The 27,817-nt window shown below is 38.3% G+C and overlaps 2 protein-coding genes across 4 annotated transcripts; both read left to right on the forward strand.

The window, feature by feature from the left end:
- The first annotated feature begins 3,223 nt into the window (after positions 1–3,223).
- LOC116211217 (crooked neck-like protein 1) lies at positions 3,224–8,959 on the forward strand. 3 transcript variants are annotated; one of them, XM_031545490.1, is made up of 8 exons: positions 3,224–3,365; positions 3,706–4,894; positions 4,995–5,060; positions 6,952–7,096; positions 7,211–7,429; positions 8,022–8,217; positions 8,335–8,530; positions 8,610–8,959. In XM_031545490.1, exons 2-8 carry the CDS (start codon positions 3,747–3,749, stop codon positions 8,722–8,724), a joined length of 2,085 nt encoding a protein of 694 aa, XP_031401350.1. In that variant the 5' UTR covers positions 3,224–3,365; positions 3,706–3,746; the 3' UTR covers positions 8,725–8,959. The 3 variants fall into 3 exon arrangements, with proteins under 3 accessions (XP_031401350.1, XP_031401349.1, XP_031401348.1); XM_031545489.1 differs by having other exon boundaries at positions 3,233–3,365; positions 3,661–4,894; XM_031545488.1 differs by having other exon boundaries at positions 3,298–4,894.
- Positions 8,960–18,529: 9,570 nt separating this feature from the next.
- On the forward strand, positions 18,530–26,613 carry LOC116211460 (pectinesterase-like). Its single transcript, XM_031545852.1, has 4 exons — positions 18,530–19,085; positions 20,150–20,498; positions 21,449–21,609; positions 25,691–26,613. Exons 1-4 carry the CDS (start codon positions 18,578–18,580, stop codon positions 26,383–26,385), a joined length of 1,713 nt encoding a protein of 570 aa, XP_031401712.1. The 5' UTR covers positions 18,530–18,577; the 3' UTR covers positions 26,386–26,613.
- Positions 26,614–27,817: the final 1,204 nt, after the last annotated feature.

Below are 27,817 nucleotides of genomic sequence, written 5' to 3' on the forward strand. Positions count from 1 at the left end.
ACGAATCAAACCGACCGTCAAATCGAACCGAACGAAACTGAACCACAAGGACTTTCGATCTGGTTCTTATCGACATAAATAGGTCGAATAGTTGTCCAGTCTGGTGGCTCCAATTCGTTTAACTTCAGTTAACTAAACCGAACCGTTTTAATAAAATTTTAAAAAAATTTACCCCAACCCTACCCCTTCCTTTCATGACGGCTTAGTAGCTCTAGCTCACCCCTCTTAGCCTGTTTCTTCAGTTTCGAACCCTGTGAGACAGACTCAATAGAGAATAAGGGGAGCAAAGCAAGCCCTAGCTGCTGCTACTCAGTGCTCTGAACCTTGTCGACGGCGACGCCGAGTCCCACCGTCCCTCCGACCCCTCCGACGACCGCTTCTATTCTTGTTCTTCTTCAAGGGGGACATGGAGAAGTTGAAGGTCGACCAGATCGTCGGCACGACATCCCCGTAGGCCAATTTCATGTCCGAGAGGTGGATCGTTGTCTCGGTCTTGAGCTCGCTGTCAGATACGCTCTGGAGCCTCGTCGGGATCAAGGGCTAGCAGGTCCTCGCCGTAAGTAACTCGAAAACCCCCTCCAGTTAGAGCCTTTAAGGTGCGATTTTTCTGTCTTTAGAGCAGCGTGCAAGTTTAGGGTCCCGGGTCATAGATTACTTAAGATGCAAGAGATGTCGAGATGATGGAGAAGTCGAAGATCGAGAAGGAGGAGAAGTTGAAGATCCAGCAATTGTTGGCTTCTACTGAGGCAGAAGGAGGAGGAAGAAAGAAGCGGGAACTGGAAGGAAGCGCCAGTGGGTTTTGGGATGGGTGCGGTTCAATTTCGAGAAACCGAACAGTTTCTAACCTGAAAAATTAGTTTAGTTCGGTTCGGTTATGGGAATATTGGTCCGAACCAAACTACTTGAAGGCCTCCGAACCGGGTCAAATGGAGCTGGTTTTTACGATTCGATTAACCGGTTAATCGCTTTTACAAAATATTTCTTCTTTGCACTTTCAGCCCAGTCCAAATACAAGCCCATCCCACCTCAGTCAGATGAAGCCTCCCCCACTCCACCGTCCACGGTCCTGAATCCTTCCACCGTTCTGCTCGACCTCGACCCCGGCTCGACCCTGCGACCTCGGCCTCGCGACCCTCGACTCGAGCCCTCTCTCCGACCTCAGAGTCTCAGACGAAGCGACGTCAGCTCGGTCCTCGACCTGGGCTCGGCCTCGCGACCGCGACCCTCGAGCCCTCGACCGTTGAGCCCTCGACCTCGGGTATCCCTGCTCTACAGACCCTGCCCCGCCGCGCTCCCCTTTTCTGCTCTGCTTTGCTCCTTGTTTTTATTTCCTCCAATCTCAAAGGTGGGTTTTGCAGTTTTGATGCCAAGCTGGATGCTAATGCTATGTTGAATACTTGCAGTTTAACTGATTTGTGGAATCAAGAGTTTCTGTCTGTCTCCTTTCTATCGATTTATGGAATCAACTGCTAGCTCATTTTTTGGGTAGACATAGCTCTCTTTTGTTCGTAGTTTCAGTTCCTTCGTGTAATTTGACTGCTTTGCTTTACGCATATGGAAAATTATGCAATAGCATGAAAATTTCTTTGATGATTCTATTATTGGGGAAGTTTGAGTGAGACCATTATGACCTCAGCAGTTTGGTAGTGTAAAAGTAGTCTGCAAGCGTATAGATTTGTGGTTAATCAGGAGAGAGATTAGCTCTTGGGAACATCAACAGGTCCATGGAATGGAATATCTCTTGGTAAGAGTTGTAGAGCTCTGCTGCTTGTTTGCTTATTATTGATTTTTTTATTTTTTTACTGAAAAATCAATGATTTGTTTATGTTTCGTTTGGGTTTATTTTTTAATGAGATTTTCAGATTCAGGGTCATCAAGAAAGGAAGAAACCATGGGTTCATGATTATGTTAGGTGTACTGGTATGAGAAGCCTTGTAGTTGCAAAGTTCCATTTCTTGCTTTGAATGAAGTTTTCTATTAGTTTTGCAGTAATATATATTATGATTATTGAGAAAAATATATCTGCCATTAGACTTATATTGGATTTTCAACATCAAGTAATGGATTTGCCCAGCTGATTCACTTGACCAAATCAGACATGTAATGTATTTAATGGACTTGGCCTATTGATGAATTTATGTGATCATTTTTCTTTTTATCCTTACATGTGCATTGATATTTTATTTCCAGCACTTTTGGGTTGCAATATTAAGGGGTATTTACCTAAAATGGTACATGGTTTATTCATTTTGTCAAATCTATCATATATTTTTTTTGTCAAATCTATTCTATGGTTTACTTTTTGTATCAAATTTATCCCAAAGTTATCTTTTCCGTCGACATCTAACGGCCGCCACGTCAGCACGGCCGTTAGATGTCGACGGAAAAGATAACGCCGTAATAGATTTGATGCAAAAAGTAAACCATGAGATAAATTTGATAAAAAAAAGTATATGATAGATTTGACAAAACGGATAAATTATGGATCATTTTAGGTAAATATCCATTTTTTTTATCCTTACATGTGCATTGATATTCTATTTCCAGCACTTTTGGGTTGCAGTATTAATGGTCTTCTTCGTTGCTGTAACTAGGGGTGGCAATTCGTGTCGTGTCGTGTTTATACGTGTCGTGTCTAAACAGGTTCGTGTCATCAAAGTCATAACCAGTACACGACACGATTATTAAACGGGTTAGGTTTTGGAAACCCATACACGACACGTTTATATCCGTGTCAACCCGTTTAGACACGTTTAAACCCGTTAATTAAACGTGTCATAATAGGTAAACGTATATACGACACGATTATAAACGTTATCGGGACACGTTAACACAACTTGTTTATCCGATCAACTCAGTTACCCGGATACATTACCACGACATATTTATCCGATTAACTCGTTTTTCCGAACACGTTAACACGGCATGTTTATACGTTAACACGACATGTGTTGGATTGGATGAAAGAAAGAAAAGAAATTAGGTTAGGGACTTAGGAAGTTAAGATTACATGAGGATATTTTGGTAAATTCCAATACATAAACGAGTTAACGGGTTACATGATTATAGTAACACGATTAAACATATTTAAATAAACAGGTTTAATCGAGTTACACAGGTTCAACTCGATAAGACACGCTTATTAATCGTGTTTAAACGGGTTGGATCCGTTTAGACCGATTATAAAAAATGTCCAATCCAAATCCGTTTAACTTCGTATCGTATCCGTGTCGTGTATCGTGTCGCGTGAAATATTGCCAGCCCAACCTTCCCTTCTAAAGCAGCTAGGGTTGAAGTCTCCTCTGTTCTGTTTCGGCTGAGGGAGAGGCAGAGAACGAGATAGAGAGCTCAAACGGCAATTGAAGGTAAGAATCGAGTTGGTGGGTGTTAAGGATTCGGCTTGGAGAGGAGGAAGATGGAGGGAGTCCGTTGGTTTTGAGTTGGATTGAGGGTGAACGGTTCTTTGAAGGATTAGGTTTTATTTAATTGATTTTTGTGTGGCATTTCGGGAGTTTTGTGCCTTCGACCAGAAACAAAAACAGAGAGAGAGAGGGGTGGAAGAGACAGAGAGCGACAGGAAGAGAGAGTGAGCGCCAGAGCTCAAGGTTGAGCTTGAGGATGAGGGTTTTGTAATTCGTTGATTTCTTGCCCAAATTGCAGAGTGGATTGATTTTCGATTGTCTGCTGCCGTCTGTTTCAATTCAGCTTGGCAGAAGAGATTTTAGCAGAGCTTACGCAGTTTGATAATGGCGGAGTCGGACCCAACCCTGGGGTACCTGACCCGGAAGGACACGGAGGTGAAGCTCCCGCGTCCAACGAGGGTCAAGAACAAGACCCCTGCACCTATCCAAATCACCGCGGAGCAGATCCTGCGTGAGGCCCGGGAGCGGCAGGAGGCCGAGATCCGGCCCCCGAAGCAGAAGATTACCGATTCCACCGAGCTCGCAGACTACCGCCTGAGGAAGCGCAAGGAATACGAGGATCTCATCCGCCGAGTCCGATGGAACATTGGCGTGTGGGTGAAATACGCGCAGTGGGAAGAGTCGCAGAAGGACTTTAACAGGGCCCGTTCGGTGTGGGAACGTGCCTTGGAGGTTGATTACCGGAACCACACTCTATGGCTTAAGTATGCGGAGATGGAGATGAAGAACAAGTTCATCAACCATGCGAGGAACGTATGGGACCGTGCTGTCTCTCTCCTCCCTCGTATAGACCAGCTCTGGTACAAGTATATCCACATGGAGGAGATGCTTGGGAACATTGCCGGAGCGAGGCAGATATTCGAGCGATGGATGAGCTGGACCCCTGACCAGCAGGGGTGGCTCTCCTACATTAAATTTGAGCTCCGTTACAATGAAATTGATCGGGCTAGGGGAATTTATGAGAGATTTGTCCTTTGCCACCCGAGAGTTAGCGCATGGATCAAGTTTGCCAAGTTTGAGATGAAGAACGGTGAGGTGGCCAGAGCGAGGGCCGTATACGAGCAGGCAGTGCAGAAGCTTGCTGATGATGAGGAGGCCGAGATCCTGTTTGTGGCCTTTGCTGAATTTGAGGAGCGGTGCAAGGAGACTGAGCGGGCAAGGTGCATTTACAAGTTCGCCCTTGACCACATCCCTAAGGGGCGGGCTGAGGACCTGTACAGAAAATTTGTTGCCTTTGAAAAGCAATATGGCGATAGGGAGGGGATCGAGGATGCGATTGTTGGGAAGAGGAGGTTCCAGTATGAGGATGAGGTTAGGAAAAACCCTTTGAACTACGACTCGTGGTTTGATTATATCCGCTTGGAGGAGAGTGTGGGTAACAAGGCAAGGACGCGGGAGGTTTATGAGCGAGCAATCACTAATGTGCCACCAGCTGAGGAGAAGCGTTACTGGCAGAGATATATTTACTTATGGTAGGCTTGTCGCGTGTTTGAGAATTTGTTTTTTAGTAGGTGCAATTTCTGACTACTTGGTTAATTTGCTTACTGGTGTTGTGTTCTTGTTATGATGAAGGATTAACTATGCGTTGTATGAAGAGCTTGATGCTCAGGATATGGTGCGTACACGCGACGTGTATCGGTATGTTTCCTTTCATTGACAGAATTTAGACATTGAGTTGATACATGGGGGTTTCTTTTTCGTGGAAATTCACTGCAAATCATTAGCTTAGGTCAAAAGTAGGAAAAAGCTCAAAAACAATGAAATATGCCCCATTATGCGAGGGACTATGTTTTCAGTAAGATTTTGATAATGCAGCAAGGAAGAAGATTCTATGATTATAGGCTGTTATTGTTATGTTTTTACTGGTTGTGTTGGCAAACTACGGCAAGTTCAGTTTTCAAGCTTTGACATTTTATTCACACAAAAGCTATCGGCTTGAAGAGATAGAGCAGCTAGCTAGACCAGCAGTAAATAAAGGCCTTAACAACCAGAGAATAAGAATAAGTTTTAGTTAAGCTGGTACCTTATTGTTACTGGTCCTGTTTCCCCAAGGAAGACCTTTCAACCAGCTCTTAGATCAATGGGAACAAAAGATTGAATTACACCCGAGGAAAGCTAACTGCATAGGATATTCCATTTCCACTGCAAGCAACCCATCATTCTTTCTACAGTAGAGGGAAAGAAGTCTTTCCCTGAGCCAGGCCTTTGATTCATACCCAGATCCTGATACAGTAGATTTATATACATATAATTGTTTTCGCTTTCCATGGTCACATGCCCCCTCGACTAACCTTTTTTTTTATCATTTAAGTCTGAACAGATATTTCTGGTCTGAGAGATTGGATTCTTTTTGGATGTGAAATTGTACTAAAGGTGTCCATATAAAATTTTACATCTAATCTTTATATTGTAGATGGAGTGTAGTAATTCTGTTGAAGGAAGTGATAACATTTGCGGGATAGTTTTCTGATTAAAGAAAGTATGCTAGGGGGACTTAGCTTCTGCTTTTCGGTAACATAAGGAAAACTGTATATCAATTTCTATTTGTTTTGGAAAATGTTTGGAAAAGTACGTCATATCTGAGAAAGATGAGCTATGCTATTCATGTGCCTTCGTCGTTGATGTGTACGAATGGGAGGCACGCCATTTTGTTTTCTTGGTCACTCAGGAGCACGTAATTGCACAATAACTAGCCATAGTCCTCGATACACGACTTTTTGGATTGTTGATGCTATTGATAACCTAGCCTCCCAGAAATTTGCTTGAGAAGCATTCTGATGCTTGGTCAATTTTGGCGAAGAAAAGTAGTTTAAATATTGCAACTTTTTATTTTTGGTTATTAGGAATCTTCTGTGCGAATGGGAAAGGGCCTCTCTATATGCAGAGAGAGAGTCTTTTAAGGGGGATTACTAAACTGTTATCCGAGCTTAGTACTATTATTACAATTTCCCTTTATGAAGAGTTTAGTATTACTATATTCTCTCTATACATTTTAGAAAGTAATTTTCTAAGAACCCAGAAATTGGCATTGCCTCTCCTGAAATTAGGTTCTCTCTCTCTAAAGTGGCAGCTGAAAGGAGACAGCATCAATTGTTTTGCTTTTATGAATAAGGTTGCTTGCTGAAGTCACTGTTGGGGTTAACAGACTTGGATTGCTAGTGCTATAGCAGAAACTGCCCTTTAACATGCAAATGAGAGTCCTTGCAACATTCGATACCCACAACTGCTCCTGCTTATGGTACTAGACAACATTCTCTTTGTAGAGGCTGTAGTCTGGGCATGGGTTGTGACGTGGACTTGTCAGGCCTTAGCATTTGCTCGTTTTGATAGTTTTTCTCCTGGGGCCTGATATAGATCAAAATGTTCCAATATTTCTTCAATGTGTTTTTGGGTCTCATATATCTTTTGAATCTACTTTATCCATTAAAGGGAACCTAACATGCATGTGATGATGGATGGGCCTTTAAATTTAATATCACAAACTGATAGTTATTGGTTCTAAAGAGTCACTTGACATTAACTATTGCAGGGAGTGTCTTAAGCTTATTCCCCATGAGAAGTTCTCGTTTGCAAAGATATGGCTCTTGGCTGCTCAGTTTGAAATACGGCAACTTAATCTGGAGGGTGCACGGAAAATCTTGGGGAATGCAATTGGAAGGGCTCCCAAAGACAAGGTATGTTATGATTGGAGCTAGTACCATACATGTTAGATTTAATGGTAGATCAAAGCAAGATAAATTTTTTATAATGAAGATAACCTTTCTTATTTTTTTTAATTGATGATATAGATTTTCAAAAAGTACATCGAGATTGAGCTCCAACTGGGGAACATGGATCGATGCCGGAAGCTGTACGAGAAATATTTAGAGTGGTCCCCTGAGAATTGCTACGCTTGGAGTAAGTATGCAGAGTTAGAAAGATCACTTTCTGAAACTGAACGAGCTCGAGCTATCTTCGAGCTTGCCATATCACAGTCAGCTCTAGACATGCCAGAAGTTCTGTGGAAGGTATGATTCTTCATCCAAACTTAATGAAATATGGCTGGATTTGTTGCTGTGAATTTTTGGGTGCTATATTCAATTCTCTTACCTATAGAATCTTTAATAGGATTGATACCATTTTGAAATTTAGGGTCGCACTCGATTGTCAAAATTTCAGGTTGGAATGATGTGGAAAGTGTACTGATTCCTGAAGGTCCCTTGTGTTTGGATTCTGCTCTTTTGTAAATATTGTTTCCCCATTGTACAATGGGTGTGCACTGTGTACCCTCTTGGTTGGAAAAGAATTTATGGAGTATGGGTAACATTAAGTTGATACTAGGGAATTGCTATATTTAGTGCTTGTCATATTTATCGTGAAGCTAAGGGAGCAGCTGATTTTCTTGCTTGTTATGCTAGGGACTCGTGTGTTTATTTTTGTGTATTTTAGTTGACCTACTGAAGGGATGGACAATACATCATTGTATGACCTGTTGGGGACGAGTAGCCCCATTGGCACGTATTTCTATTGAATGATTTTTCCCTTTCTGACAAAAAAAAAAAAGGGCATTAAGTTGATGCCAAAATTGACTCTGGGTTTCTGTCTTGTATCTGAAAACAGGCATATATTGACTTTGAGATATCAGAGGGTGAATTCCAGAGAACAAGAGAGCTCTACGAGAGGCTCTTAGATCGCACAAAGCATTTGAAGGTCTGGATCAGTTACGCGAAGTTCGAGGCTTCTGCTATGGATGATTCCACTTCTTCAGAGTTAGAACAACGGGACATGAAGCCGCAGTGCATAGAGCGGGCAAGAAGTGAGTATATCCTAAACTTTTCTTTTACTCTCTCATCTTTATCATTCATCATGTTCATCAAATCTTATATTCGTAAGAGCTGGAACGTTGACTAAGCTTCGATGCTGAATGCAACAGGAGTATTCGATAGAGCTGTCAGTTACTTTAGAAATTCAGCTCCCGAGCTGAAGGAGGAAAGGGCGATGCTTCTAGAGGAATGGCTGAACTTGGAGAACAGCTTCGGGGAGCTTGGGAACGTCAGTTTAGTCCAATCTAAGCTTCCGAAGAAACTCAAGAAGAAGAGGCAGCTAATGACTGAGGATGGTCCAGCAGGGTATGTCTCGGTTCCTGAGCTAAAATTTTCGTTTTGCTTTTCCTTTGGGCTTTGTTCTAACAATGGATTTAACTTGCAGGTACGAGGAGTATTTTGATTATCTGTTCCCTGAGGAAACCCAAGCCCCGACCATGAAAATTTTGGAAGCAGCTTATAAGTGGAAGAAGCAGAAGATTGGTTCCGATGAGGATTAATTTGTTGATAGATTTGATTATATATAAGTGTAAAATTGTGGATACCGATTTGGAATGTTTAGTTCTACATCCTCCTTTAGTTCAGTTTAGGAACGCCACTAACTGGACAGGGTTGAATGGAGTTGAGATGAGTGAGGGTAAATTTATGATCAGCCTATTATCGGTTTTCGGAATTTCCGGATTTGTCTTAAAGACCCCCATTAGAATCCACATTTCAAGTCATATTTAGTCAAAACAACTAGTGTTTCACGTTCTGCTTAGTTTCGTTTAAAGCATGGTTTTGGAGTGCTGTTCATAAAAAATGAAAATAAAAATAGGAGTTGAATAAAATTGTTGGGAAATAATTGCTTGTAGTTAGTTATAAGTTGCTGAGATATTGCATCCATATCCATCCGCGAGTAAAACTAAATCTATTGTTAAGTGGGACAGTTGTCAAGCTCAGATTCATATATCTTTCTGTGCAAAATATACCATAAGTCAGCTAAATTTTGTCAATAAGACGATTAGCTCCCCTGGTAGCACACCCCGGGGAGATTCTAAGGTGGATCACTAAAAAGTGCTGGAACAGTGCACTCAAAGTATTTTATAAAAGTTTAAGTAAAGTTTATTTAAAACCCTTATAAATTACTAAACATCGTAAGTAAAAAATTTATAGATATTCGAAAAATTTATTTTAAATGTTGGTAATTTACCCTAGCTGATTTATCAAAATAAGTGTAATTCACTTGAAGGACTTGTAATTTACTCAAAGTTTAATTACTTCACTATTCTTTTAAGTAATTTACTTACATGTATGATGCAGTCACTTTTAAAGTGGTTGCATTTTAGACCTTCCCAGCACACCCCACTCGCACGCATTGAGGCAAGAGATCGATTATGCCATTGCTCCCATATTGAATTTTTTCTCTTTTCTTTTCTCCTTAATTAATTAAATAGAAATATATTTTATGTGAGTATGTGCATTTATTCCCAAAACTTGAGTTCTTCAAAGCTAATTAGAGGGCGTACATTGTTGTGACCGATGTCGAATTCGAGGAATTTAGAGTGAGAAGTAAGAACAATGAACACTGGGATATACGTGATAAAACTCGAATTGGGGAAAATATCCACAGACAAAGCCAGAGATTCCACTATATCAATAAATCAGAGATTACAACTTCAAGAAGATCACATTCATGTTTTTCAGCCCCCATTACAAAACTCAAACATGAGAAGAGCCTCACAATCTTCTCAACTCTCATAACTCTCTCACTCTATGAACCCTAAAGACTCAAAGAGAGTAAACCACTCTATGAACCTAAAGACTTCAAGAGAGTAAACCCGAGAGCTCCCAAAAAGATTAGCCATGATTTTAAATAGATACAATACCTTCCTGATAACTCAAATATATCCTAATATAGTCTTATGATATTTCTCCCTTTGAAATATTCTATAGATTTTCTAAAATTATCTCTAGTATTCCAAGAGATAATTTTCTTATTTAAAAATCTAAGAAATACAACGAAATTCTTACAAAATAAGAAATATAATCGCAGGAGAATCTAATATCTCACCCTTTCCTTTTTCGTCCAATTTCGATACCGGTATTCGAGACATATCTTCAACATACATCAATAGATTTGACAATTAAAGATTCAATATCTCGATTTATTTTTTTGGGATAATATATCTTTGATTTATTCAATTTAATAAGAAAATCACTACATAAAGATTATGACTTTACATGTTATGTCTTATCAAACTCTAATAATACATACATATATATATATTTATATAAGTCATTTATGTATGTTCAGTTTCACGAATTAGTTAATTCATTGAAATAACTAAAAGAATAGTAAGATATGATCACTTAGTAAGATATATACATATTACGATAATAAAATATCAAAAGATAAGATGCTATATACATATCCAGATATAGCATTATGATTATTTTATGAGTCCCAGTCAAGATTATTTCATCAACATAAACCAGGATAAACATAACATAGGTTGAATGCCGGAGTATGAAGAGGGAAGAATCGGCCTTTGAGTCATGGAATCCAAGTTGAAAAAGGAAAGTGCTCAGACGCTAAAACCATGCACGAGGTGCTTGCTTGAGGCCACATAGAGAACGTCGGAGGCGACATACATGATTAGGTCGAGAATGATCAATGAATCCCGAAGGTTGAGACATGTAAACTTCTTCGGAAAGATGGCCATTAATAAATGCATTCTTCACATCGAGTTGTCTGATGGGCCACTGCAGGGAGATGGCAATGGAAAGGATAGTTCGGATGGTGACAAGTTTGATGATTGGGCTGAAAGTCTCTTCGTAATCGACACCCTCTCGCTGATTAAAGCCTTTAGCTACCAAGCGAGCCTTGTAGCGGTCAATTGTTCGATCTGCCTTCTGTTTACTCTGATATACCCACTTGCAGCCAACAATATTCTTTCTGAAATACGGTGGAACTAGATCCCAAGTTTTATTCTGGAGCAATGCTTGATACTCCTCATGCATGGTAGCTCGCCATTTAGAATGTTTGCGAGCCTGAGCAAAGGAACCTGATTCTTGTAAAGTAATAGAGACAAAAAAGGCTGTAGGATGGCTGGAGGAGGAAGAAATCCATCCTTAGCCCTTGTCACAATTATGTGTGTGTTCTGAGAAGTAAATGGAACAAGAGGAGCCTGGTCAGTCTCATCTGGATCAGTAGTAGCCGAAGCATCCTCAACTGCGGACTGGTCAATGACCTTAGTTGCAACATCTATCAGGGTAGTAGATGTGGATGGGAGGCTATTCAAGACATCAGGTGGAATAAAAATGTGTGTGGTCTCAGAAGGTACAGGAAAGGTATTACTGATATCGGAGGGGAACATACTAGTAGCAGAAGCAAAGCTCAAGGATGACCTTCCAAGTTTCACTGAGATAGGTGCGCCAGTTCTGAACGGGAAAGAGCGCTTATAAAAAAACAACTTGAGGAGATATGAAGATGTGACCACTGATAGGATTGAGGCACCGATATCCCTGTTAATGTGAGGGATAGCCAAGAAAGACACATGGTTGGGAGCGAGGTTCAACTTGTGACGATTGTAAGGACGCAAGTATGAAAAGCAAAGACATCCAAATACCCCTAGATGACCATAGTTAGGCAGGTGACCAAACATAATTTCATAAGAAGATTTGAACTGTAAGGACTTGGTGGGCAACATGTTGATCTAATAGACAGCTGTTTCAAAGGCATAGTCCCAGTACTCGAAAAGAAGAGAAAAATGAGAAAGAAGAGAAATGCTCATATCTACTATGTGACGATGTTTACGTTCAATTGAGTAATTGTGCTGAGGAATATGAGGGCACGAAATACGATGAAAAATTTCACTACTTTGCAATACAACTTGAAAAGGCAGTGGATAGGAATTCTTTGGCACCATTCGACTGAAAATACTTGATGTTATGTCCATTAAGATTTTCAACTTGAAGACAAAAGGCACGAAAGATTTGTGAGACTTCAAATCGAGCTTTCATGACATAAAACCAGTAAAATTTACTATAATCATCGAGAAAATGAATATAGTAGACATTCCTAGTATGCGAATGGATTGCCCAAATATCAATGTGAACAAGTTCAAATAAAAAATTGCTCTTATGCATAGTAGGAGGAAAAGAACAGTTTATTAATTTGCCTTGTTGACATGCAGAACAAATCGGTCCAACACGATCATTATTTAATGGGTAAATTACAAAAAAAAAACCCAAATTTTGTAAAATGTCCCAATTTTGTCCTAAATTTTATTTTGTGACAGAAAAAACCATAAGTTTTCTAAAATGTCTCAAAAATGACATCCGTTATAACTTCCGTCAATTTTTGCCTACGTGTGACCTACGTGGACTGTTAAAGGGACCCACCATTAGCAACAAAAATTGACGGAAGTTATAATGGAGGTCATTTTTGAGACATTTTAGAAAACTTATGGTTTTTTTTGTTACAAAACAAAATTTAGGACAAAACTGAGACTTTTTACAAAATTTGGGTTTTTTTTTTGTAATTTGCCCTTATTTAATTGTAATGAAGAACCTAGAGCACGACGAACAATTGGAAAGATGGGTGACCGAGACGCTGATGCCATAAGTTACTTGAGGTAGAAGCAGATAGAAGAGCCTGAGGATGACTGGTGGGCCTGCCTTTCGAGTGGAAACAATAAAGTTCATCCTTAACTAGGCCTCGCAAAAGCTCCTGGCAGGTTCGTTGATCCTTGATAATGAAATAGTCATGATGAAGTTCAGAAAAGCAAGTATTATCTCGAGCAAACTTAGAGATAGATATGAGGCTTTTGGATATATTATGGGCATATAAAATATGATTTAACTGTAAAGTACAAGAGGAGAGTTTGATAGTGGAAGAACCAAAGGCAAGTATGGAAAGAGATTTACCATTCCTAACATAGATGTGATCAGAATTCAGTGTCTCATCGTGAATGTTTAGGTTAGCAAGGTCGAAAGTGACATGATGTGTAGCACCCGAGTCGTGTACCAGTCAAGGTCATAAAGTCCTTGAGGAGAAGCTTTAGCAAGATTAACCTGAACATCAGAAAAGTAACTGAACTAACAAAACGGGGCAACGTGACCGGGTCTGTTCTGACACAAAATTGATGAAGAAACTGGGTTATAAGGAGATGCTGGACTGGACCTAGCGCGAAATAGGTCAGACCAAGAGGGCCCAAAAGGTAAAAAGGCTCCGGGCTGAGAGAAAGAACCGGGTTGAGAATTTCGCGGATCTCGGGTCGAGTTGAAATTTTGACCCGAACTGCTCATCTCAAATGGTCCCTATCCTGCGAAGAAATTAGAGTTAGGGTTATTCATCCTTCTTCCACAGCTCTGGAAGCCAGACCCTCCAAACCCCCTCCCCCACCCCCCGAGAGCCTCCTTGCTTGTTCAAGTAGCCACCGGAGAATCCTCCGCCGCGACTACCGAAGAATCCCCCGCTATGGCTACTGTAACTACTGCCGCTACCATTCTCGTTTCCTTTGCCTTTCCCTTTGTTCTTCCCTTTACTGCAATCTCCATTCCTCCCTCAACCATTTGCATAATTTGTTTCGGTGGGAGGCGGTCCAAGATGCTAGAGAGAGGAGCTGAGGCAGATTGCTCATGTATGGCAACATAGGAGCGGCATTCATCGTGCCCCATGAGAAATGAGGTGAGCTCATCGATACTCATCGTTATCATTGTGTCCAATTTGGCTAAGATAAGAGGCTCACATTCAGGTCCTAGGCCAGTGTAAATACGTCGGTTAATTTCTGCTGGAGTCTTAGGTTTTCCGATTTGTGCGAAATTGATGGCTTTCTTCTTGACTTCATTGATGAATCCCAGCATTGACGGTGAGCCATTGCGAAAGTCACGCCATTGTTGTTCCAAGAGGTCTTCTAGTGCTGTTGTCTGATTGAGGAAGGCAGTTTCCAAGGAGCACCAAGCCTCGTGGGATGTCTTGGCACAGAGGATGGTGACGACAATTTCTTCGATTACTACAAGCATGATGCAGGTCAGTGCAAACTTGTCTCTGGATACCCACTGCAGATACTTTGGATTTTGTGAGACACTGCCATCTGGTCCTTTGACAGTTTTGCTAGGCTCTGGTACTCGACCCTCGGCGTAGGAAAAGAGGCCATAGGTCTTGAGTAAGGGATTGATAATGCCCTTCCAAAACATATAATTTTGACCATTCAGTTGACTTGAACAATAGGAATAAAGGAGGGAAGGTTGAGAATTAAAATAGAGTCAACCATGGTCTAAAAGGTTGGGAAAAGGGAGAGAGGAGATAGGTTGGCCTGATCGAGGTCAACTGTATAGATCACTCGATCGAAGGTTCTGATACCATCAAAGAATAGTGAATTTGGCTGAAACCTCAACTTGGTATTTGAGGTGTATTGCATTACATTATATAGATCTGTACATGGTGTGTATATGGAAAGAGATAATTACATGATTATAATACAACACCTATACAAGAAAAGCTAGGATTTGAAATTGTTATTTCTTCTATTACTCATTATTTTCTGTATTAGTTATAAAATTATATTTTTATTAAGTATATTAGTTTATATTTGAAATAATGATATCGTATTAGTAAAATACCTCTCTCATAGAAAGACCATAACGTAAATATGGAATAAACTACATATTCGTGATATTTAATGAGATATTTTCATTCATGATAAATTATGAGCTAATATATAATTTAATCTAGATAAAATGAAAAAAAATCACGTTGAAATTTCAATTTTTCTCCAGCGGCATAGCGTGGATGCTCCGCTAGTGTATCTTAAGTCTATTGAATTATCTGCTGAAAAAGTTAAAATGACTAATATGTACATTTACAAAAGAATAAAATGCAAAAGTGAATGGGAGTAATAAATAAGAGAAAGATTAGATCTGAGTTGATCTTTTTTAATGGGAGTCTTACATTTTGTTATTTCTATTTTATTTTATTAAGTTCGTAAGTTTCTTTTATAAGTAAAAAAGATAAAAAAAAATAGAGGAATTCAGCAAAAATGAAAAGATAAAAATAGAGGAGACTTGAGTTCAGGGCGATGGTAGACTTCAAAGGAAAGGAATCGGGGTGATTTTCGATGTCAAACCAAAGCAAGTTACCGATAGAAGTCCATAATCCATCATCCCATTGCACAAATTTTTACATATAAAATTAAACTTTTATCCCAACGTGAATTGATTCAAATAATTTGGTATTTTTTTTATTTAAGTAAGATCTTGAATTTGAGTACTTGTGAATACAAAAAATTTATGCTGAGAGAACTTTACTCTTTAGTGGACCGATTCGGCTCAACTCGATTAGTCGGGATCCAATTGGACTTTCGAATACCAAGATTCACGCTAAAAAAAAATTACAAGTAAATTCATACAGTAACTTCAATAACCGGATTTTCATTATAACAACTAAAGCCTTCGGTGTAAATTACCCTTCAGGAAAGGGGGGGGGGGGGGGGGGGGGGGGGGGGAAGAAGACTAAAATCTTCGATGTTGATTGTGTCCTTCGTCCGCTGTAGCTGCCGTATGTACTCGAATGAATACACTCAAGGGTGATCGTCCTGAATGGGACTTCGGATTTTAGTAGGAGATGGGACCTGCTCGATGGTTGATTGATCAATAAAAAGCTAAAAAAGCCAATGATGACATGTAGTCGAAAAATCAAAGGGAGCAGATCCACATACGTTTCCTCCGCGTGGACTTTTTCTCTGAAAAGGAAAAGATTTGTCCTGTCGGTAGCTTTATGATATAATAGATATGGTCCAAAAGTTGCTCCATCTCAATGATTAATTTGCACATATCATAATTAACCCATAAAAGAAGTAAATTGTATAAATCATACACTATGTGATCACCTTGCAGTTACGCATTTAAAAAAAAATTCATTCAAAATACTTTGTAATCATGAACAAGTTGTAATTTAAGTGGAAGTAATTTCAACAATATTTATAATTTTACTGAAAAATTTAATTATTAGAAAAGGAGCTCTCAAGTCAAATTTGCCAAAAGGTAACTTGACAAGAGCAAATGCGAGAAGGAGACGAGAGCGTTCACCAGAAGTGACCTCATCCCTGATGGAGGAGGCTAGCGAGTGGCCACTTCCATCCATCACTAGATTTAAGTATTTTCTCTTTCTTTTCTCCGATTACAAGAGAAATTTTAGATTTTTTTTTTTTCGATGAGAGGTTATAGGGTTTAATATATACAATGAAATAAGATCCTAATAATTAATAAAGATAGAGGAATAACACCATAACGAATATTAAATTTGAAACCTCTTGATTACCAAGTGAAGATGTACGTCACTATATTATATCCTAATAATTAAGAAAGAGGCGGATAGTAGCATAACGAGTATCAAATTTAAAATCTTTTGATTATTAAGTGAAAGTGTACTTTACTATGCTATGCCTTTTTCATTATATCTAAGTATTTATAATCATCGTCACCTTCTGTAAAATTAAATTAAAAAGAAAAAAGAAAAAAGAGAGGGAGTAAATCTACTTTTTCAGCAAAATTAGAATATGGTTGCCCGATTGAATAAGGAAAATCCGACAGTATATTGAAGGAACCAACTCCTATTAAAGCGATAGCACCGGCCATCGGGTGTGTGCTCGGAACTCGAAAGCTCACAAGCAGAATGAACAATGAAGTCTCTCGACCCCTCGGAAACTCACAGACGGAATGAACAATGTAGTCTCTCGATCCATTTGACATTTCTCCTATCAACTGTGATCTAACGAGAGAAACTACCTATGAAATTAAAAAAGAACTGAACAAGATATGATAGCCATCCAAATGCATCTTCATACGAAGAGAAAGACTCAGATGATGCTTTAAAACCAAATACAACCCCTTCTGCATCATACATCTTGGATGAGACCGTTTCGGCATATGTTGGGGCTAACGATTAGCGAGATCGACTTTAGTACACCTTCAATTTGAACTTTCATAATGTGAATATGGTATAAGGTGCCGGATCTTGCGTTTGAGGTGGTTGATTTCAGAGTATAAAATTACATCGATTAATTAATGATTGGCCATGCTTCATCAATGTGGGGGGTTACGTGGCGGGCAGAGAATTGATTTTGAATTTTAAGTTAATGGAAAGACAAAGGACCAAATAAATTGTATGAAACAGAAAACTGTTGTACCGTTAATAAGTGGTCGGAGGACGTTACTCACTGGAAAGTACCTTCCAACTCCAATGCCATGTGATAGTTCAGCGTCTATGTAGGCCATTCGACCATAACCTTTCATCATTTCTCCATCCCCTACTACCAAGAAAAGCAATGATACGAACAACCGCCTACCGATAAGCCGAGGAAAGCCGTATGATCTCATCGAAAAGGAATATAAACTTGGTAAGTAGCAACGTCAGATTGGCTCGGATGATAATTAATAAAGTTTTGCTCTCGATATGCCAATCTTCTATAGAGTGAATGTGGTTGGATCTTACCTATATGTTGAATATTTTTTTTGTCACTGAGGTCAATGAACCAATCCATAGTCGGGTTAAAACTATTTCAACACCCTCACTTGAATGGATTCTCATTCGGGGAATGAGAGCATTTGTTGGTGCTAACTTTATATATATATATATATATATATATATATATTGTACGTGTGTGTGAAATCACTATCATCTCAATTGGATGACTACAAAATCTCTATATCAGGGTTAACCCCGATTGAATGCTTTTTTTATTAAAGCATTGATCGAAAGAAACTTCGATTCGAAAAGTCTTTCGCATCAAAAGGAAAAGTACTATCCTTTTGCCCTTCTCCAATGCTGAGCTCTAGAATTTACAAGGACATGTGACAAATTGTCTACTATTAGAATAAAACCTCTCCAAATTTTTTTCTTCATAGGATGGGACTTAAGTACTTAACGCTTGCAAAAATTTATTACCATTTTCAGACTTGAATTAATAGGATAGAGGAAATTTCAGCAGTTTAAATATGACGTTTTTATGGAAATCAAATCAACGTAATATTGAGAAATGAAAATTCCAATTTTTTAATTTCCCTGTGGTATATATAGAGTTTCATATATTTAGTTGATACAACATTGCACGTTGCCCCCCTAAAAATAAATTCCTGGCTTCCTCCTTTTACTTACCAGTGAAAGTCGAATGTCGATCCAATAGGTCTAGGTGATATCATAGCACCCATCCTTATCTCAATGATAAATGAATTCAATTTTTATTTTTTTTTACGTGGATAGGACAAAATAGAGTGATACGGTCAAAACCCAAACCAAGCAAGCATAAAACAGAACCCTCCTCTGCTCTTCTCCATCCTCTTCCCTCTTCCCCTTCCCTCTTCCTCACCATGAACACTTCCGGAAGAATTAGAAGCCTCCTCTTCTTCTCCACTCTCCTCCTCCCCACCTTGGCCCTCTTCCTCTTCCTCTTCTCCTCCCTTGGCCTCGTCGCTAGGCCCCGGCATTACGCGGCGACGCTCCAAACCCTACCCTTACACATCCACCGGCGACACTTGCACGAGGAGATTGCCCGTTCCCACTGCGAGGGGACGCTCTATCCCGAACTATGCGTCTCGACCGTGGCCTCGTTCCCTGACCTGGCCTCCAAGTCCGTGCCGCAGGTCATTGCCGCCACCTTAAACCTCACCATGGGGGAGGTCAAGGTCGCCAACTCGAACTGCTCGATCATCGAAAGGAGCTGGATCAAGCGGCTTGGACCCCTCGAGCGGCGGGCGCTGGATGACTGCCAGGAGCTCTTCCAAGAGACTATGGATGAGTTCCGCAATGCATTGTCGGACCTCTCCGGGACCCCCTCCGCATCGAAGCACTTCCACGACTTGCAGACTCTCCTAAGCGGTAAAATGTTGACTGATTTTCTACATAAAATTAAAAAAAAAATCCATATTTTTTCAGTTAGATTAGGAGGATGATGGGCTTAACACATCAAATGTCTTGATCCCAACATTCTAATCCGGGGCAAGTACCACTGTACCTAATCCCCTTATCGGATCCATGTCCGAATTAGCAAAGGAGACATGTTCAAATCTTTCTGGGGCCTTAAATCAATCAGGTCCCGCAGTGTGAAAGGAGGACTTCGGTCCTAAACTTAGGATCGGTTTGAATTTAGGATTGAGTTGAGTTGAGATTTAATTTTAATTGATTTGTAATGATTGTATTGTTGAATTATGAGAAAAAATATGAAAAAGTAATAAATAGTTAAGAAAAAGTAATGATTAAATAATTAGTGTGTTGTTGAATTATGAAAAAAATAATGAATAATTGAGAAAATTTAATATTAAAAATTGAATCGAATAATTAAAAAATTTAATATTTCCCGCGTGACATTGTTTGTCATTTTTTTTGTTTTGTTTTTATTTTTTTTGGTGACATTATTTTGTCAGCAATTTTATTTTCTTTCCATCATATAAAAATCTAAGTAAAAGAATATTAATATTTTTTTATGAGAAAAATTAATATCTTTTGATTCTTAAAATAGAAGAATTTGTCACTGCGTTGCACTGGATAATTTCTTTTTGCATATATGTTCACTTCATTTTAGTCTTACTGTTTTGCCCTTTATCAACCAGAAATTTACGATGCAATCGTGATGCATATATTTTTTGAATAATTTGATAATTATTTATTTATTTATTTTATCAATGATTATAATAGAACAATTTGGAAAAGTGATGGTACCAAAATTTGATTTCACTTAGTACCTCCCTTTCGTAACAATAATATAGAACATATATAGGCGGGCCCAAGAAATAAAAGCATTGAACTCTTCATTTGTAAGAATCATTAGCTTAAGTTTTTTTCTTATGTAATCCATAGTTTGAACATGATTAATCTTAGTTAATAGGTTAAGAATACTCGTGATTCCACCAAAACAAAGTGTTTCTTAATTTGAATTGCTGCAGGTGCAATGACGAATCAGTACACGTGCCTCGATGGGTTCGCGTACAGCAAGATGAACGTGAGAAACCAAATTGAGAAGGGGCTGAAGAAAATCTCAAACCATCTCAGCAACTCCCTCGTCATGTTGAAGAAGATACCCGGAGCAAACAAGACTCGCACATCAGAGGTGTTTCCGGAGTACGGGAGCCTCCGGCACGGGTTCCCCTCGTGGATCTCAACTAAAAATAGGAAGTTGCTTCAGACATCGACTAATGCCACAAAATACAACCTCATTGTCGCTCAAGACGGCACCGGAAACTTCACCAACATCAATGATGCGGTCGCAGCCGCCCCCAATTCGAGTACAACTAGGTATGTGGCCACATGCATAGATAAGCGATATATTGTTTCATGGCTGCTATAGTAAGAAATCTTTAAGTTCTAATGCCGTACTGACAATACTGCCGTGTTCATTAAATTACTGTTTATGACTCACTTTAGATTCATATCATAGGCTCCACAGGGTTTATACGATCTGATTGAGACCTAAATAATGCTGTCAGAGCATCTTAGTACGTTGTTTTATATCAAAATTGTTTTTTGAAAATTTTTAATGTGACATAATATTACAGTGACATAATTGGCATTTATGTTCAAGTGTTAATTTTATTTCAAGTGTTTAGTACGTACTAATTTTATTTCAAGTGTTTAGTACTTACTATTTACGTACAAAATATTAAATAACTAAATTAAAATATTAAATACTTAAATTGAAAATAGAAATGAAAATTATTTGTCTTAATTATGAATACTAAAAGTATTAAATATTTGAATTGAATTATTAAATCTGAAAATATTGAATGTGTTAACGGGACTCGTTGTCATATGAGATGATTTATTTATTTTTATATATGGTTTTATTTAAAGTATATAGAGGCGACAAGATGATGAGAGTAGGTGGTGCTAATGTCCGATATTCAAAATTTCAAAGAGAAGCACCCTTTTTATTATTATGACATGTGGAAGATCGGAAAGGGGCTCTCTCCAAAATGCCATTTTCAAGTTCTTTCGCTTCCTTTTTCGAACTTCTACGTCGAGGTTAAATTCGTCCACTGAAATTAGTTTCTCATTGAGCCACATCCCTTGGTTAGTGGTTACTGTGCACATCACTTGCAAAAATTACAGAATGCCACTATAATTACTCTCGGGAATCGAGTCAATATATATATATATATATATATATATCAAAAGTTGGATATTAATTTCGTTTTACTAGATAAGAAGAATTTTGATGGGAAAAAATATATCAAAATTTTGTGCAGGTTTGTGATATACATTAAAGCAGGAGCATATTTTGAGAACGTTGAGGTGGTCAGCAAGAAGACGAATCTGATGTTCCTCGGAGACGGCATCGGCAAGACGTGGGTGAAGGGCAACCGGAATGTGGTCGACGGGTGGACTACTTTCCGATCAGCAACCGTCGGTAAGTTCCTCGTACGTACTATTTGCACTGAACATACTTCATTATAACTTGTTGATATGAATATTATTTACATATATATGTATAAATTACATACATATTCACGTGGGAGGGCCTTAGATTATTTATGCCGTGATGTATGGGACCAAGAGAAAATTGATGGTCCAATCAGGCATTTCAGGGATCGATAGATGACTGCATTATTTTATGACGTGATATCAGGGTTTTGTTGAAGACCTTTTCCCATCTCTGGTTGGAATTTAGCGAAAACACTTCTCTTTTTCTTTTTTCTTTTTAAAAATATTTTCAAGACACTTTTTGAAAATTTTATTTTAATTCTCACGACGACATGTGACAAAAAGTTGTTATCAGCCCACAATTTTTTTCATTAGAACTCTTATCTGATAGAGAAAAGTCCAAGAAGAAAATAACAAAAAGAAGAAAGATTAGATCCCATAGAAATGAAATTTTAAATAATAACCCAAATCAAATGAAAATTATCTCCAACAAATAATTTGAAAATATCCCTGTGAGCTTATTGAAAAGAAACTTTGAAAAACGGTTGAATGACTAAGTTAAAAATTCAATTTACAAGCCCCGTATTCACCTGAAAGAAAAGTTCAACTTATAAGATAACTATTCAGTTTGTATATTATGATTACTTAATAACGTATTTGGATAATAGTAAGGGTAACAATTAACGTAGATTGATTCAAGCGATTTGATATTTATTCCACTTATGCAAATTTTCGAATTCGAATCCTTATGAATGCAGAAAATTCACACAGGGAAAGTTTTATTTCTTAATGAACCAACCCTGCTTGACTGGATTGATTGAGACAAAATTAAGCTTTTGAATACCATGGTTCAAATAGAAAAAAAAAAGTCCCATTTTATTACATTTTTTTGGGCCGATTTTGTTTTAATTTTTATTATGGGAGAAGACGGAAACTTTCAGTTAATATCAAGATAATGAAAAAGAAAATTAAAACCTTAAAAGGAAATAAAAAAGAAATTCATAGTGGAGAATAGGATCAACTGTTGAAGCATTTGCCAATTATCGGCACTTGTCGCCTCCCATAGCCAAAGTTGTCTCACCAGTGGGCCAAAAGCAAAAAAACATTCAAATTCCAAATTGTATTGTGACGTGCGATTGACTTAATAGATAACACTGCACATGATCTAACAACATGCATGTGAAATGCACTAATTTCAGCTTAGGAAGACAACACATATAGTTACTATTAATTTGAAGAATAAATAAATCGTTTTATTCTGCGAGAGATTTGTATGTCTAATAAAAACATAATGCATGAGAATTTTTTTAAAAAAAAATGGTACGAGAACTGGAACAAAATATTTCTTGATTTTAAATCGAGAACAAATGGTATGGCAATAAATCACTTTATCAACTATATATATATGTATATAGACCAAAATCTTAAGTAAGCCGAATGCATGTGCTCTAGGTTATTAATTTATGGATCATTTCACCTTAAACAGAGATCCATGATATATGGTACATCAGCATTACCATCTATCATAGTGAGTTTAATAAATTTATTCCCCATCTTTGAATTGAGTGATTGATCAATTGTATATATTATACTTTCTTTGGTCAAATAATTGCATGTTATAATTACATCTGACCAATCGAAGGAGCTATGACTCTATAGTAAACGTGCAAACCCAGATTCATCAAAGTGATTTTGTTCATGATTCTAGCTGAACATGCAATTATACTATTCGGTCCACCTTCTATAATTAATTTAAGGTCCACCTTATATTATTATATGAGCATGGAGAACTAGGCTCTACTATTTCTTAAACGTCAAGCATATATATGTGTGTGTGTGTTCTATGTAATGGATGAAATTCGTGATAATTAGTTTCAGAAAATTTGGACTAGGGAGACGTACATTTTATAGACCATAATATAATAACATCTATATAGGTGTCGGTGAGAATATGGTCCCCGCAAATGGCGTTCTCTACGTACAGAGGCCGCAGTTGCTTTCAATTACTGACACGGGTTCCGTGGGTCACATGAAGGAACCGCGGCTGCGCGGGACCGGATCTAAGGTCGTCTCTTGTCGGCCAAGAGATTTATCTTCATCTTCATATTGTCATTACACATGCATGGAACTTGCTAATTAAAATAATCATGTTACGACCAACGTGAAATGGTTCTAGTGATACAACCGTTTTTTCTTTTTAAATAAAATTTCGAGATCGAATATTATAAGTGGAGAAAATTCATGCCAAAGGAGTTTTACACTTTAATGGACCGATCAAATTCAAATTGAATTAAATGAAACTCATTGAATTTCGGATTACGAGGATGCATACCAGGAAAAAGAAATCTTCCTCAAGATGAGACGGGGTGTGATAGCTTGCCTTCTCATTGAAATTAAAAGGTTTTGAGTTTGATTTTCGTCAATCGACTTTTTAATTCTCTTTCTTTAGATTTATCTTGTCCTTTCTTAGATTCTTGAACTTGTCTTATAATCAGAAAAAAAAAACTAATTTTATCATAATATAATAATTTGTCTTATTTAACGAGTTTGGAGAAAGTTTTTACAGTCTTATTTCGTCATGTGATTTGAGAAAAATACCAATAAAAATGGATGTAAATGATGGATTACTAGAGTTAATATAACTGACGAATGATTGGGAATAATGATCACTAAGGATCCCGCCAGTAGGTAAATAACATAGTTTCTAATGTTTTTCCTGTGTATCTTATTTCTTTTGGATTGATCTTGTCTCATGGTTCCTTTTACTATCTTAATTATGGACATGACCATATTGCAAAATTATATCAACGTTTGTATTTATATCTATTGCATGATTGAATTGATGAGGACGACCCAATAACTTCTTAACAGAAATCAAATGCATACGACACATGCATCATAGTTGCTCTCACTCCAGCATTTTATTTCTGAGGTTTTTTGTTTCCCAATTGAATAAGAAAAGAAGCCAAATGTTGCCCAAGGTCAATTAGATCCTTGTCGGGAAAGTCCCTTCCGACAAGGATATATGAATTTATACACAAAATGAGTTACTGTGTCTCGTGTGTGTGTGTATATATATATATATATATACACACGAATTTATGCACAATTATATTATATGTATACACTGGCATCTCCACTAGATCTTGCTTTTTATACTTGCACATTAAAAGAAAAAAAAATCTCCTACACGTACTTTTCCTCTTTATTTTATTACAAATAAAAAAATTACAATGTGGAAGTAAATGCTCCCGATTATACCTTCCCTGGATAAATACAAAATAATCTGCGAGTTCTAAATATTCCAGAACTTATATTAATTCATTTTCTTTTAATTAATGTTGGGCCTAAATAGATATTCTAATCTTTCATGTCATGACTGACTAAATATGCTGGTCGATACGATGTGAACACACGTGAAGCTTTTTGTGATACTCGCCGATGACTTTGCGTGCTTCTTTCTGCCAATAATTGTCAGAAAATGCACGTGCTCTTAGAAACAATAATAAATAATAATTCAATTAAACTCACTTGACTAATAATAATGATTCGAGTAAATCCTCTCTTTTTTGTTTATTAATTTAACAGTTTTGCTTCTTTTTTCTCGGTAGGTAACGTTTTTGCATTTTTTGTGTTCCTCTTATAACTAATATCATGTTACTCTGTTTATTTCTGTAACGTGCAATTTGCGTGGATGTATGTTTTTTCTAAGATCATTAGATGATCCACTGTTTATTTATGCATTAATGATTGCAATTTGATGGTAAAAAAAAAACGATTACCCCAAACAGTGATTATCTTATATATCTTATGTCTCATCTCTTCATATGCGAATAGAGATCAATGTATTCCATACTCGGAATTAATGTGGTTCATTTTTATTTCCATTAGATTGAGGTTCCCTAATTACTTTCAGCTAGATGAAAGGCCCAACTGGGCCCATTAATAGATCATATATTGCACTAATTTGTTGTATACAGCTTCAACATGAATTATGTTATGTGTTCGTTTGGATATGATACGATGTGGTTCTAATATATAATCTAGTTTCTTTTGCTCAATTTCAGCCGTGGTTGGAAGCGGGTTCATAGCGAAGGGCATAAGCTTCGAGAACTACGCGGGACCCGAAAAGCACCAGGCCGTGGCCCTTCGGAGCGGTTCCGACTTATCAGTCTTTTACCAATGTAGCTTCATAGGGTACCAGGATACTCTGTACGTGCACTCCCTACGGCAGTTCTACCGGGAGTGCGACATCTACGGCACAGTTGACTTTATCTTCGGGAATGCTGCGGTCGTGATTCAGATGTGCAACCTGTATGCCCGGAAGCCCAACCAGAACCAGAAGAACATGTTCACTGCCCAGGGACGGGAGGACCCGAACCAGAACACGGGGATCTCAATCCTCAACTGCAAGGTCACCGCTGCAGCGGACCTCATTCCCGTGAAGTCATCGTTCAAGAATTACCTAGGCCGGCCCTGGAAGGAGTACTCGAGGACGGTGTTCATGAAGTCATACATCGATGACCTGGTGGACCCAGCCGGGTGGCTGGAGTGGGATGGGGATTTTGCGTTGAGCACGCTTTACTACGGGGAGTACATGAACAGAGGGCCAGGCTCAAACACGAGCGCGAGGGTGACGTGGCCGGGGTACCGGGTGATCAACGACTCAACGGAGGCCAGCCAGTTCACCGTGGAGTCATTCATACAAGGGACCCAGTGGCTCAACGCCACCGGGGTTAATCACTATCCTGGTTTGAGTTAAGGGGCATATTGGGAAAAGCCAATTTCTTTATTTTGGCCCTTCATTGTGCATTTGCATTGCATTGGTTCGCAGATAATTGCTTAGGAAACGGATAAACCTCTGAAAAAATTAGAGAAATTGAAATGTGCATTGCCAATGGCAGAGGTGTAATTTGTGGGCACGCCGGAGTGCCACTTTCTTATTTTCTACAAGGAAGAATAAAATAAATTAAAATAATTCATCTTTCTATATTCATATATTTTCATGTATATTACAATTTTTTTTTCATCTAGTATATAATTGGTATGAAATTCGAGTGGCAAGCGGTTGTGGCTTCCTTAATTATAATGCAAGATCGGATCATTAAGAATGTTAACGCGGTTTGTAGTTCAAGCTTCGATATTTGATTTCATCCCTTCGCGGAATGGATGAAATTGAATATCGAAGCCTATGAATCTGACTCATTGCATTTAATCCTTGCTCGTGAATTAAACACCCAATAATCTCTCGTAGTAGAATTGGATGTCAAGGAAATTTGTGATTTCATTACGGGTTCTTTAAACGATAAATTTTGACCAATGCCCCTGCTTTGGGCTGCAAGACCCTATTCCAAATATTTGACTTCAGGGTTCACAGCATATATCGTGAAGTTAATACCGTGGCTGACTTCCTTGCTAGGCTCGTTAGAAATGATTTGTATATATCTCTAGCAGGACATAGCCCATTTCGTTAACCCCGTGTCTCACTAGTTTGTATCCAAGACGGAGACTCTTCGGATCGATGTTCCGATTAGTTAATATATGCCCCTCTGGACTCTATTTCTACCAAAAAAGAAAGGAAAACGAACTTAAGTTCACTTAGACATCTGCTTGGTAGACTTTTCATTTTAGTAAGATGGATTTCTTGGATGTTAAACCTTATACTAACCTCTTCCTCAAGGGGACAAAAGAAAAAGTAATTTTGTCAAATTGGGAAAGTGAACATAAGTAATTTCACTAAAAACTTATAATTTTCCATTTAATGTCAAAATTTTAGGGATGGATGACTGTCATCCACTCCACAGCCAAACCCCTCCCCAGTCCATCCCTGCGTATTAGTGGGAATTACTTCCAACGTTTATCCGAACAAGATTGGCGCTGAAGGATAAAATATCTCAAGTAAATTTTCTTGCTATCTATTGACCTAAAAAAAAAAATCATCTTGCTTTCCATTGGGTCCAGTCCACCTCTTGTTTGTTGCTCCTCTAGTGAGACTTTGTATTTGAGCAATGGCCCATTAGGCCATCTGTTTGGGAAGCTCTGTGTATTTCCTGTACAACACTCTCGGGAAAGTAAAACCACTCTGATGGGCTGTGTCTGCCCTCAACTTATGCCCAACTATAGAAAGTAATTTTGGTTATAACAATAAGGAGGCTCACGATTTAATACAAGAATATGGAAAACGAAAAGAAAAA

Source organism: Punica granatum, chromosome 6 (genome assembly GCF_007655135.1).
Source record: "Punica granatum isolate Tunisia-2019 chromosome 6, ASM765513v2, whole genome shotgun sequence".
Lineage (NCBI taxonomy): Eukaryota > Viridiplantae > Streptophyta > Magnoliopsida > Myrtales > Lythraceae > Punica > Punica granatum.